General features: G+C 35.4%; 1 protein-coding gene and 1 pseudogene across 1 annotated transcript; both read left to right on the top strand.

Moving 5' to 3' along the window:
* The first annotated feature begins 1675 nt into the window (after nucleotides 1–1675).
* LOC117909422 (probable disease resistance protein At5g63020) lies at nucleotides 1676–5450 on the top strand. The gene is made up of 2 exons (XM_034823467.1): nucleotides 1676–4419; nucleotides 5253–5450. The coding sequence occupies exon 1, from the start codon at nucleotides 1731–1733 to the stop codon at nucleotides 4392–4394; it is 2664 nt and encodes an 887-aa protein (XP_034679358.1). The 5' UTR covers nucleotides 1676–1730; the 3' UTR covers nucleotides 4395–4419; nucleotides 5253–5450.
* A 1179-nt stretch (nucleotides 5451–6629) lies between these two features.
* On the top strand, nucleotides 6630–8900 carry LOC117908337 (annotated as a pseudogene).
* The last annotated feature ends 3887 nt before the right edge of the window (nucleotides 8901–12787 follow it).

The following is a 12787-nucleotide window of genomic DNA, read 5'->3' as shown; positions in this document are numbered from 1 at the left end:
ATTTAATAAAGCAGTAATCAATCAACTATTAAAGTAAATGAACAAATAATAAAGAGAAAAGAGATGCAAACACTTTTATAGTGGTTTGATAATCTCGCCTACCCCACTCCTTTCAATCTCCTTTTGGGATGAGGGTTTCACTAATCAAGACTTTAAACTAAGCCATCAATCTTGAATACTTAGATTCATAGCTCTAATGAGCATGACACTTCCTTCAAGTTCTTCACCAACTTGAAATCTCAAACACTCAAATTTGAACAAAGATGTGAGATTTTAACACACTCAAATCTTAGTACAAGTATGACTCAATACAAAGAAGTAACGAGGATGGTACACTTAAAAAGAGAGCTTTAAACGACATAAAATGAAGGGTAAACAATTTAATATTGGTATATCTAATTTATTAAAAAAACCTCTTTTTAATTTAGATAAGTAAACTTACTGAGATGTGATTGGGTGGTTCTCATTTTGTACCTTTTTTTTCTTTTCCTTAGAAAATGGTTAAGAAAAATGTTTCAAGAATCTCGAATTATTGAGCTACAAGGAACACAAATATATGGAGTGTGCTTGTTTTTGGTTGTGAATTGCTTATCCAAAATTGTAGACTACGTCTCTTATTGACCTCGTGCTTTTCATATAAATTTTTATTTTTTATTTTATTTGTATCTTTAACATGAATGACAAGTGGTATAATAATAAAAGTGTGTTTGATTGTGTTGATATTTAAAGTATTTTTAATTGAAATATTTTTTTTATAAGTGTTTTTAAGATAATTATCTATCGAGTGTTTTTATAAGGTACATTATAAGTGGATTTTCATTGTTTTAAGCATTTTAAAATATTTTAATTTGAAATATTTTTAATAAAAATGTTTTCTTTATAAACGTTTTTAGGAGAATTATCTATCAAGTATTTTTTTTTAAATATTAAAAATAATTTTATAATTTTTAAAAATTGGTTTCTAAGTTTTATTTAACACTTATCTTTCTTTAAGAATATTCTTATATGTTAGAAGTGTTTTCTTTAAGAATACTTTTCCTCCATGAAAGCATTAAATCCTACTGGTCCACGATGTCTTATCTGATTGCTGCTTTTTCTCTGGTGGGGAATCTTTTTCTCCATTAACCAATGAATTTTTTCCGTCCATTTCTTCCGTCTCTGTTTACTTTTCTTCCTTCATGATAGCACTAAATCCTACTGGGTCCACGATGTATCCTACGGGGGTCCATGATGTCTAATCTGATTTCTTCTTTTTCTCTAGTGAGGAATCTTACCAATGTATTTTTTCCGTCCATCTCTTGGAAAGCAATGGGCAGATTTTTTTTGGGTTCCGCGATTTAATTTTAACTAAATGAAATTGTTTGAGAATTTTTTAAAATTTGGGTGGGTTGGGTATTATCTTGTCATGTCCATTAAATAAAATTAATTTTTAAAATTAAAATAATATAATAATTTAATTATTTATAAAATATATTTATTTTAAAATTATTAAAAAAATTTAAAAATAATTATTCAAAAAAAAAGTTAAATGGGTTAGGATGGGATGTGGGCGGGCAGATATAAGAAATTATCATGCCCCTCCTCACCTCGATTGCTCTGTTTAATTTTTTAAATGGAAAGAAGATAAGAATTATCAGCCCTCGGTAATATTCACACTCTTGCAATCCATCACTTGTGTTTTCTGATCCTCATCTCTGCTTTGCTTCAATTTTCCCACTCTTGCTTTTGTCATGGATTTTGTAAGCCCAGTCTTGGATATTGCCTCTTGCTTGTGGGATTGTACTGCTAAGCGCGCTGTTTACATCCGTAAGCTCCCAGAAAACCTCAACTCTCTAAGAACTGCAATGGACGACCTCAAGAACGTCTATGAAGATGTGAAGGAAAAGGTGGACCGTGAAGAGAGACTTCGGAAGAAACGTACTCGTGCAGTGGACGGCTGGATCCAGAAAGTAGAAGCCATGGAAAAAGAAGTGAATGATTTGTTGGCAAAAGGTGAAGAAGAAATCCAGCAGAAATGTCTTGGAACCTGTTGTCCCCAAAACTGCCATGCCAGCTACAAGATTGGGAAGATGGTGCGTGGAAAGATGGATGAGGTGACTTTACAGAAGACGGAGGGCTTAAATTTCAGTGTGGTGGCTGAACCTCTGCCCAGTCCTACCGTGATCGAGAGGCCTTTGGACAAGATGGTGGGCTTAGATTCATTGTTTGACCACGTTTGTATGCAACTCCAGGATGACAAAGTAGGAAGTGTCGGATTATATGGCATGGGGGGTGTGGGCAAAACCACCCTCTTGACCAGGATCAACAATGAGTCCCTCAAAACCAGGGATGAGTTTGATGCAGTGATTTGGGTGACTGTGTCCAGACCAGCCACAGTGGAAAAGGTCCAGGAAGTTGTTTTCAATAAATTGGAGATTCCCAAAGATAAATGGGAAGGTAGGAGTGAGGATGAAAGGAAAGAAGCAATATTCAACGTCTTGAAGACGAAGAAATTTCTCCTCTTATTGGATGATATATGGGAGCCTCTTGATCTCTTTGCAGTGGGGATTCCTCCTGTAAATGATGGAAGTAAGTCCAAGGTGGTATTTACTACCCGTTTTTCAACCGTGTGCCGAGATATGGGAGCTAAGAAGAGCATTGAAGTCAAGTGCTTAGCATGGGAGGAAGCATTTGCTCTGTTTCAGAAATATGTAGGAGAAGACACTATAAATTCTCATCCCCATATACCAAAGCTGGCGGAGATTGTTGCCAAAGAGTGTGACGGCCTCCCACTTGCCCTCATCACCATAGGACGAGCAATGGCAGGAGCAAAAACACCTGAGGAATGGGAGAAAAAAATACCAATGTTGAAGAAGTATCCAGCAAAGTTTCCAGGTATGGAGAATCATTTGTTTCCGCGTTTAGCGTTCAGTTATGATAGTCTACAAGATGAAGCAACCAAATCATGTTTCCTGTATTGCTCTTTATTTCCGGAGGACTATGAAATCAATTGTAATGACCTTGTACAACTATGGATCGGAGAGGGTTTGTTAGATGAATACGGTGACATAAAAGAAGCAAAAAATAGAGGAGAAGAAATTATTGCCAGTTTAAAGCATGCATGCCTATTGGAGAGTGGTACGACAGCTAGATGGTCCGCAGCAACATACGTGAAGATGCATGATGTCATCCGTGATATGGCTTTGTGGTTAGCTTGTCAAAATGGGAATAAGAAGCAAAACAAATTTGCGTTTATAGATAAAGAGGAATTGGTTAAGGCTCACGAAGTTGAAAAATGGAAGGAGATGAAAAGGATATCATTATTTTGTGGTAGTTTTGATGAACTCATGGAACCACCATCTTTTCCTAATCTTCAGACTTTGCTGGTATCAAATTTATGGAAAAAGTCATTTCCAAGGGGGTTCTTCACATATATGCCTATTATAACAGTTTTGGACTTGTCATTTCATCGGCAAATGATTGATTTGCCCATGGAAATTGGCAAATTATCTACTTTACAATATCTTAATTTGTCTCATACAGGGATAGAAACGATACCAATGGAGCTCAGGAATTTGACAAAATTAAGGTGTTTGATATTAGATGGTATATCCGAACTTGAAATTCCATCTCAAACCATATCGGGTCTTTCATCCTTGCAATTGTTCAGTATGATGTATTTTAGAGATTCACAAAGAGATTGTAGAGTCTTATTAGAGGAGTTAGAGGGGTTGAAATACATTGAACAAATATCCATTAGTCCTGGTAGTGTTCCTTCCATCCTAAAATTATTGAACTCCCATAAGTTACAAAGGTGCGTGACACACTTTACTCTACAATGGTGCGAGGATATGAACTTACTCCACCTATTACTTCCTTATCTAGAGATGTTTAATGCAACGGCTTGTTCAAATTTGGAAGATGTGACAGTCAATTTGGAAAAGGAAGTGGTCCACTCAACATTCCCAAGGCATCGGTACTTGTACCATCTTTCTGAAGTAACAATAGTAAATTGTGAAAAATTGAAGAAATTGACATGTCTTATTTATGCTCCAAATCTAAAGTTGCTAAACATCCTAGACTGTGCCTCTTTGGAAGAAGTGATACAAGTTGGCGAGTGTGGAGTTTCAGAAATTGAATCCGATTTGGGCCTGTTTTCAAGACTTGCTCTTGTCTATTTGCGGAGTCTACCAAAGCTAAGGAGTATATGCAAATGGAGCTTGCTCTTTCCTTCCTTAAGAGTGATGAATGTGGTCCGATGTCCAAATTTAAGGAAACTGCCTTTTGATTCCAACATCAAAATTAGTAAGAATTTAGAGGAAATCAAGGGAGAACAAGAATGGTGGGCCGAGTTGGAGTGGGAGGACCAAACCATTAAGCACAACCTCACTCCATATTTCAAGCCTCAAGACTAGTAGATCCACTTCCATGCATGTCCAGGTACTTTCATTTTCTTTTCTTCTTAGTTTATTTTATTTTTTATTTTTCATATTATTATTACTATTTTATATTATAAAATGCATGTACCGGATACATAAGACAACTAATTAGTTGCCAACTTTGGTTAGTTACATGATGTTGGCTTTTTCCCCAAAAAAATATTTTTGCTATAGTATTTTCACAAAAAAGGCATTAAATTTATTTTTGCAAGATTTAATAATAATCTTTGAAATATTTTAATTATAGAATTTCTTTTCCTTAAATGATTTTTTCTTAGTTGTAAACACCTCAAAGATTCTCATTGAAAGTTCTCTTCATTTTGTTAAATTCATTTAAATTAATTTACCATTTAGATATTCCTCATCAACTCTTTATCACTGAGATTTGTTTACACATTTTTTTTTATCTTTCACATAATATAGTTTTTCCTCTATGCTGATTCAAGAAAATTGTAAGGACTGCAAATTAAATCCTCTAAATTTTAGAAATTTACGAAATAGAAATCATCTAAGAGCAAATTTAATTTGCATCCCCAATTCAAGTAGTAATTCATACTTAATTAAGCAAATTAATTTCCTTCTCTTTTTCTAAATCTTTATTGTTATTATTATAGTTTTTCTCCTATGTTGATTAAAAAAATTGTAAGTACTACAAATTAAATCATCTAAATTTTAGAAATTTAGGAAATAGAAATTATCTGCAAGCAAATTTTATTTGCATTTCCAATTCAAGTAGTAATTCATACTTAAATAAGTAAATTAATTAATTTCCTTCTCTCTTTTTAAATCTTTATTGTTATTATTATTATTATTATTTTTTTTTTTTTGGTACAGGTTAAATTTTTGGGGAGATATTGAAGAAGATCTTTGAGAAACTTCCAATTACCCAAAACCATGTAAAATGTTGATTGTGTAATGTCAAATATTCTATTTGTATGTGGTAAAAGTAAACTCTAAATTGTGATGGCATGTTTTATTTATGTATCATGTAATCTTGATGTATTATTATCATCTTAATGTGTTCTTATTTAATTATGCGTATCTAATAGTTATTAATCTTAATGTGTATTCTCATCAATTTTCTTTTCATTTTATATATAAAATTTTGACATGAAAAACTTCTAACTCAAACTATAGAAAAATTGAACTTAGGGTAAATTGAGCAAAACACTAAAATTAGGGGAATTTCATAGGTAAATTAGAAAACTCTAGTTATTTGAATTTCCTCGAACTCTTTTGAATTAATTTTTTGCAAAAGAATATAATTTGGATATTGTATCGAGGATTCAAAGTTTTCAAATAAAAAATAAATCCTAGTAGTGCAATATTTTGAGTATAAAAAAATTAAAATTTTTATATATGGTTACTGTTATAAGGGTGGTTATTTTTTACCATTAAAATATTATTATTTTTATTTAATTAAAATTTTTTGAAAATGTTTTTAGTATTATATTTAAACATTTTAAAAATATGATTTTTAAATATAAAATCAATCACATAACGAGGTCATTACTTTTTCTTATTTACTGAAAAACCAAACATTCAAGAGTGATTATTTTTAGTTCCAAAATATACAAATGTAAGACAATTAGAATTAGGTTAATTTTATGAGTACGACATAAAAAGAAGTGATTTTCAAATGAATCATCTACCCAGTTATTTTTTCAAAAATCAGTTAAAGTGATACTCTAAATTTTTAAAATGATTTTTAATTTTTTTTAAAACACTTAATTTTTTTTTTTAAATACTTAAAAACATTTCCCTGCATTTTAAAACACTTTAACCTTTTCAAAAATCACTTCAATATAAGTAATTTAGTATTATAATATATTTTCAAAAAGATGCAATTAGTCATGCATATTATGTCCAAAATACTCCATGAAACTAAAAATTGGCTAAATGTCTAAATTGAAAAATTGTAATAATAAAATGTACCATTTTATTATTTAGAATGACAGGAATTGTTTGATATATTAAGTAGCAGTCATGTCATGTTTGTTCATAATGGTGTTAATAATAAACTAGCAGGCATCCTAGTTTAGTATTTGTTTTCCATTTCTTTTTCTTTTTTTTTTTGATACTATACCAGTAGACGCTTTGTAGAGGGCCCAAAAACATAAGCCGGTAATATTCACACTCTTGCAATCCATCACTTGCGTTTTCTGATCCTCATCTCTACTTTGCTTCAATTTTCCCACTCTTGCTTTTGCCATGGATTTTGTGAGCCCAGACTTGGATATTGCCTCTTGCTTGTTGGATTGTACTGCCAAGCGTGCTGTTTACATCCGTGAGCTGCCAGAAAACCTCAACTCTCTAAGAACTGCAATGGACGACCTCAAGAACCTCTATGAAGATGTGAAGGAAAAGGTGGACCGTGATTCAGAAAAACCGTACTCATGTAGTGGATGGCTGGATCCAGAATGTAGAAGCCATGGAAAAAGAAGTGAATGATTTATTAGCAAAAGGTAATGAAGAAATCCAGAAGAAATGTCTCGGAACCTGTTGTTCCAAAAACTGCCGTGCCAGCTACATGATTGGGAAGATGGTGTGTGGAAAGATGGATGGTTTGGCTAAACTACAGAGCAAAGCAAATTTCATTGTGGTGGCTGAACCTCTGCCCGGTCCTCCCGTGATAGAGAGGCCTTTGGGCAAGACGGTGGGCTTAGATTCATTGTTTGACAACGTTTGGATGGAACTCCAGGATGACAAAGTAAGAAGTGTCGGATTATATGGCATGGGGGGTGTGGGCAAAACCACCCTTTTGAACAGGATCAACAATGAGTTCCTCAAATCCAGGGTTGGGTTTGACGCAGTGATTTGGGTGACTGTGTCCAGACCAGCAAATGTAGAGAAGGTTCAGCAAGTTCTTTTCAATAAATTGGAGATTCCTAGTAACAACTGGGAAGGTAGAAGTGAGGACGAAAGGAAAGAAGCAATATTCAATGTCTTGAAGATGAAGAAAATTGTCGTCTTATTAGATGATATATGGGAGCCTCTTGATCTCTTTGCAGTGGGGATTCCTCCTGTAATTGATGGAAATAAGTCCAAGGTGGTATTTACAACCCGATTTTCAACTGTAGGCCACGATATGGGAGCTAAGGGCATTGAAGTGAAGTGCTTAGCATGGGAGGAAGCATTTGCTCTGTTTCAGACATATGTAGGAGAAGACGCTAATATTCTCATCCACATATACCAAAGCTGGCGGAGATTGCTGCCAAAGAGTGTGACGGCCTCCCACTTGCCCTCATCATTGGACGAGCAATGGCAGGAACAAAAACGCCTGGGGGGTGGGAGAAAAAATTACAAATGTTGAAGAATTATCTAGCAAAGTTTCCAGGTATGGAGAATCATTTGTTTCTGCGTTTAGCGCTCAGATATGATAGCCTAGAAGATGAAGCCACCAAATCATGTTTCCTGTATTGCTCTTTATTTCCGGAGGATTATGAAATCAACTGTAATGAACTTGTACAACTATGGATTGGAGAGGGGTTTCTAGGTGAATACGGTGACATAAAAGATGCAAGAAGTGGAGGAGAAGAAATTATTGAAAGTTTAAATCATGCATGCCTATTGAAGATGAATGACGATATTGATTATGCAAGGCCACAAGCAAGATTTGTGAAGATGCATGATGTCATCCATGATATGGCTTTGTGGTTATCTTGTCAAAATGAAAAATAAGAAGCAAAACAGATTTGTGGTTGTAGAAAAAGGTGAATTGGTTACTTCTCAAGAAGTTGAAAAATGGAAGCGCACACAAAGGATGTCATTAGTCTCTGCTACTTTTGAAGAACTCATGGAACCACCGTCTTTTCCTAATCTTCAGACTTTGCTGCTATTTGTCAATTGGAGGAAACCATTATCATTTCCAAGTGGGTTCTTCTCATTTATGCCTATTATAACAGTTTTGGACTTTTCAAACCATTATTATGATATAGATGAAGATGATTTTCTTGTGTTGTAGTATGTGGCTCATATTGAGTGAAAAACATGGAGAAAAAGGGGTATTTTTGGAATTTTAACATCTGAGAGTTAGTATAAATACCCTTTTATGTAATCGTAATTCAGATATAGTGAAAGTTTTCTTCCTTGTTCCCGTGGACGTAGGCAATTTGCCAAACCACGTTAAACCTATGTGTTTTCTTTTCGTTTTTCTTTAATTTTTCACCAAGAATCGTTGCACGAAAATCAACAATTGGTATCAGAGCGCCAGGTTCTGATGTAGGGATTTCTTCTGCGAAGTTCGACATAGTCAAGTTCGATGGATCTAGGAATTTCGGTCTATGGCAGAGGAAGGTTAAGGATCTATTAGTGCAGCAAGGTATGGTGAAGGCATTTTATGGAAAACAACCAAAAGGAATTAACGACATAGATTGGAAGGATTTGGAAGGGAAGGTTGTGACAACTATCAGGCTTTGTTTGGCTGATGACGTAATGTACCATGTCATGGATGAGGAATCACTGGCGGCAATTTGGTTCTAATTGGAAGTCGGTATGTGTCTAAGTCATTAATGAACAAGTTGTATCTTAAGCAGAAAATGTATGATCTTAAGATGGCAGAGGGCTTAGATCAAAGCCAACATATCAACGTGTTCAATCAGATCATTAGTGATTTGAAGTGAATTTATGTGAAGTTTGAAGACGAAGACAAGGCGTTGATGTTACTAAATTCCCTACCTGCTTCTTCTACGTATAAAAATCTGGTTACGACTTTGATGTAAGGGAAATAAACTCTTGATTTGGAGGAAATTACAAGTGTTCTTTCAGGTTTTAATTAGAAGAAGAAAGCCAATGATGAGAGTTCTCAAGGTGAAGGGCTTGTGGCAAAGAGTAATCAAGAACGTGGGAGAAACAAGTTCTGAAGCGAATCGAGTAACAAAAAATCTTGATCTCAATCCAGAAAGAGAAAGAACATACAATGTTATAAGTGTGGAAAAATGGGGCACATGAAATGAGATTGTTCAAAGAACAAGAAAGGGGCCTCGGTATCAAAAAATAAAGAGGGTTCATCAAAGTCTGCGAATATAGTGGCAGAAGAAGACTCAGAGAGCAGTGATGGTGATATGCTGTCAGTTTCATCCAATTCAGACCATCTTACAGATTCTTGGATTTGGATTCAGCATGTTCTTATCATATGACACCCAATAAAGATTGGTTTAACACATACATGCTAGTAAATTCTGGTTCTATTTTGATGGGTAATGATGCTTCATGTAAATTTGTTGGAATAGGGAATATAAAAAGTAAAATGTTTGATGGTGTTGTTAGAATGTTGTGTGATGTTAGACATGTACTTGATTTAAGGAAGAATCTGATTATTTAGGGACTCTAAACTATAACAGGTTTAGTTACAATTCTACAAGTGGAGTAATGAAGGTGAGTAAAGGTGTTATGACAGTGATGAAAGGGCAGAAGCTAGTAGGAAATATTTATAAACTGTTAGGTACCACAGTTATAGGTAGAGTTGCAACTGTAGAGTCTGAATCGGACACTACAGTCTTGTGGCATATGCGGTTAGGGCATATGGGTGAGCATGGGATGATGGAGCTTCATAAGAGAAATATGTTGAAGGGCATCAAAACATGTAAACTTGATTGCTCCAAGTATTATGTTTTTGGGAAACAAAATAAAGTGCAGTTCAAGACAGTCACACACAAGACAGAGGGGTTTCTTGACTATGTTCATACAGATGTTTGGGGACCAGTAAGGGTAGCATCATTGAGAGGAAATATGTATTTTGTGAGTTTTATTGACGACTACTCATGAAAGGTTTGGGTATACTTCATGCAACACAAGTCAAATACGTTTGTCAAGTTTAAGTTGTGGAAAGCTGAAGTAGAAAACCAGACAGGGAGGAAGATAAAAGGCCTCAGGTTAGATAATGGTACTGGGTATACAAATTCAAAGTTCACAAAATTATGTGAGAAGCATGGGATTAAGAGACACTTCACAATACCTAAGACACCACAACAGAATGGTGTAGCAGAAAGGATGAACAGAATAATAGCTGAAAGAGGTCGGTGTCTTAGATTGAATGCAGGGCTTAAAAAGAAATTCTGGGCATAAGTGGTGAACATGGCATGTTACTTGATCAACAGGTTACCTAAGGCAACATTAGGTGGGAAAATAGCAGAGAAGGTATGGACAGGCAGTTCGGTAGACTACTCTGGTTTGAGAGTGTTTGGGTGCCCAACCTATGTACACATTCCTAATGAAGAGAGATCAAAGCTTGATGAGAAGTCTAGACATTGTATTTTTTTTAGGGTATCAGAAAGGGGTGAAAGGCTTCAAGCTCTGGGATCCAAAGGCAAACAAGGTGGTGATCAGTAGAGATGTGGTTTTTGATGAGAAAGCCATGTTACAGTGTACTCAAAAAGAAGAAAAACATGAGCTAGAAAATTGCAGTAGAAATGAGCAACTGATACAAGTGGAATTAGAGACTCATTATATAGAGGACCGTGCTCGAAATGCAGGGGAGTCTAGTTTAGAATATCAGTAGCATCACAATATAGCCACAGACAGACACAGACGCACTATCAAGCCACCTACCGGGTATGGTTTTGAAGATTTGGTTTCTTATGCACCAATTATTAGTAGCGAGGGTCCTACTACCTTTTAGGAGGCAATACACAGCTAAGAGAAGAGTAGATGGATGGATGCTATGGTGGAAGAAATACAATCTTTGCATAAGAACCAGACATGGGAGTTGGTGGAGCTTCCAGAGGGGAAAAGAACAATAGGATTGAAATAGGTACAAGAAGAAAGAAACAGTTTCAGAAAAAAAAAATAGTGAAAAGTTCAAAGCTCGTTTAGTAGCAAAGGGTTACTCACAAAGGAAATGGGTTGACTATGATGAAATTTTTTTCCTTGTGGTTAGACACACTTCCATCAGGCTAGTGTTGGGTTTGGTAGCACATTTTGACATGCAGTTAGAGTAAATGGATGTAAAGAAAGCTTTTTTTCATGGTGATTTGGAGGAGTTTTTTTACATGGTACAACCAAAAGGGTTTATTCAACTTAGATAGGAGCACTTAGTCTGTAAATTGAGGAAATCACTTTATGGGTTGAAGTAGTCCCCAAGGTAGCAGCACAAGTGATTTGACTCCTACATGATCAGGATTGGAGATGTGAGTATGATTGTTGTGTTTATGTAAAAAGCTTAGATGATGATTCATTTATTTTTCTACTACTCTATGTGGATGACATGTTAATTGCCGCAAAGAGTATGATTGAGGTCAATAAGTTGAAGTCTTTGTTGAGCAAGGAGTTTGACATGAAGGACTTAGGTGCGACTAAGAAGATCCTTGGGATGGAGATTCACAAGGATAGAGCTTTAGGGAGATTATGGTTATCTCAACGTAGCTATGTCAAGAGAGTGTTGGAGAGGTTCAACATGGATAATGCAAAACCAGTAAGTACATCTTTGCAAATCATTTTAGATTGTCTACTAATCAATGTCCAAAGACGGATGATGAAGTGAAAGACATGTCAAAGGTTCCATATGCAAGTGCAGTGGGATGTTTGATGTATGTTATGGTTTATACAAGATCAGATTTGGCACATGCTGTTAGTGTGGTGAGCAAGTTTCTATCAAATCCAAGAAGAATGCATTGGGATGCAGTCAAGTGGATCTTTATATACTTAAGGGGTACTACAAACTATGGCATCATGTTCAGCAAATAATAGAGTGATCATTGGTTAAGGGATATGTTGATGCAGACTATGCAAGAGACTTGGATGACAGGAGGTCTACCACAAGTTATGTATTCACCCTTGGTAGGGGACCTATTTGTTGGAAGTTTATGATACAATCTCTAGTTGCACTATCTACTATTGAGTCAGAATACATGACAATAGTTGAGGCTGCAAAGGAATCATTATGGCTTACAGGTTTGGTCAAGGAGTTGGGTATTCAGCAAGGTGGAGTTAAATTATATTGTGATAGTCAAAGTGTCATTTATTTGGCAAAAAACCAGGTGTATCATGCAAGGACCAAACACAGATGTGAGGTTTCACAAGATCAAGGAATTGGTTTCTTTTGGTGAATTGTTACTTGAGAAGGTTCACACCTCTGAGAATGTAGTAAACATGTTGACAAAGCTTGTTACCACAGAAAAGTTCAAGCACTGCTTGAACTTGATTAATGTCTCCCGATGTTAGATAGGAAATGTCCCAACTTGTTGTCCTAGGTCGAGTTATAAGCTATGTTTCTCATTTCCTAAGATTGTTGTAGTATGTGGCTCATATTGAGTGAAAGACATTTGGAGAAACTTATATTTTAATTGAAGCTTATATTTTATTGTTAAGGGCGAACGATAGGTTAGGGGGGTGTGGGAGGGCAACATCATCCCCCCCCCCCCCCCCCCCTC

This window comes from Vitis riparia, chromosome 19 (genome assembly GCF_004353265.1).
Source record: "Vitis riparia cultivar Riparia Gloire de Montpellier isolate 1030 chromosome 19, EGFV_Vit.rip_1.0, whole genome shotgun sequence".
NCBI lineage: Eukaryota > Viridiplantae > Streptophyta > Magnoliopsida > Vitales > Vitaceae > Vitis > Vitis riparia.
This window is presented reverse-complemented; position numbering and strand designations above follow the sequence as displayed.

Coding starts and splice junctions, on each gene's coding strand:
- LOC117909422 (XM_034823467.1), top strand. CDS start 1,731: ATGGATTTTGTAAGCCCAGTCTTGGATATTGCCTCTTGCTTGTGGGAT.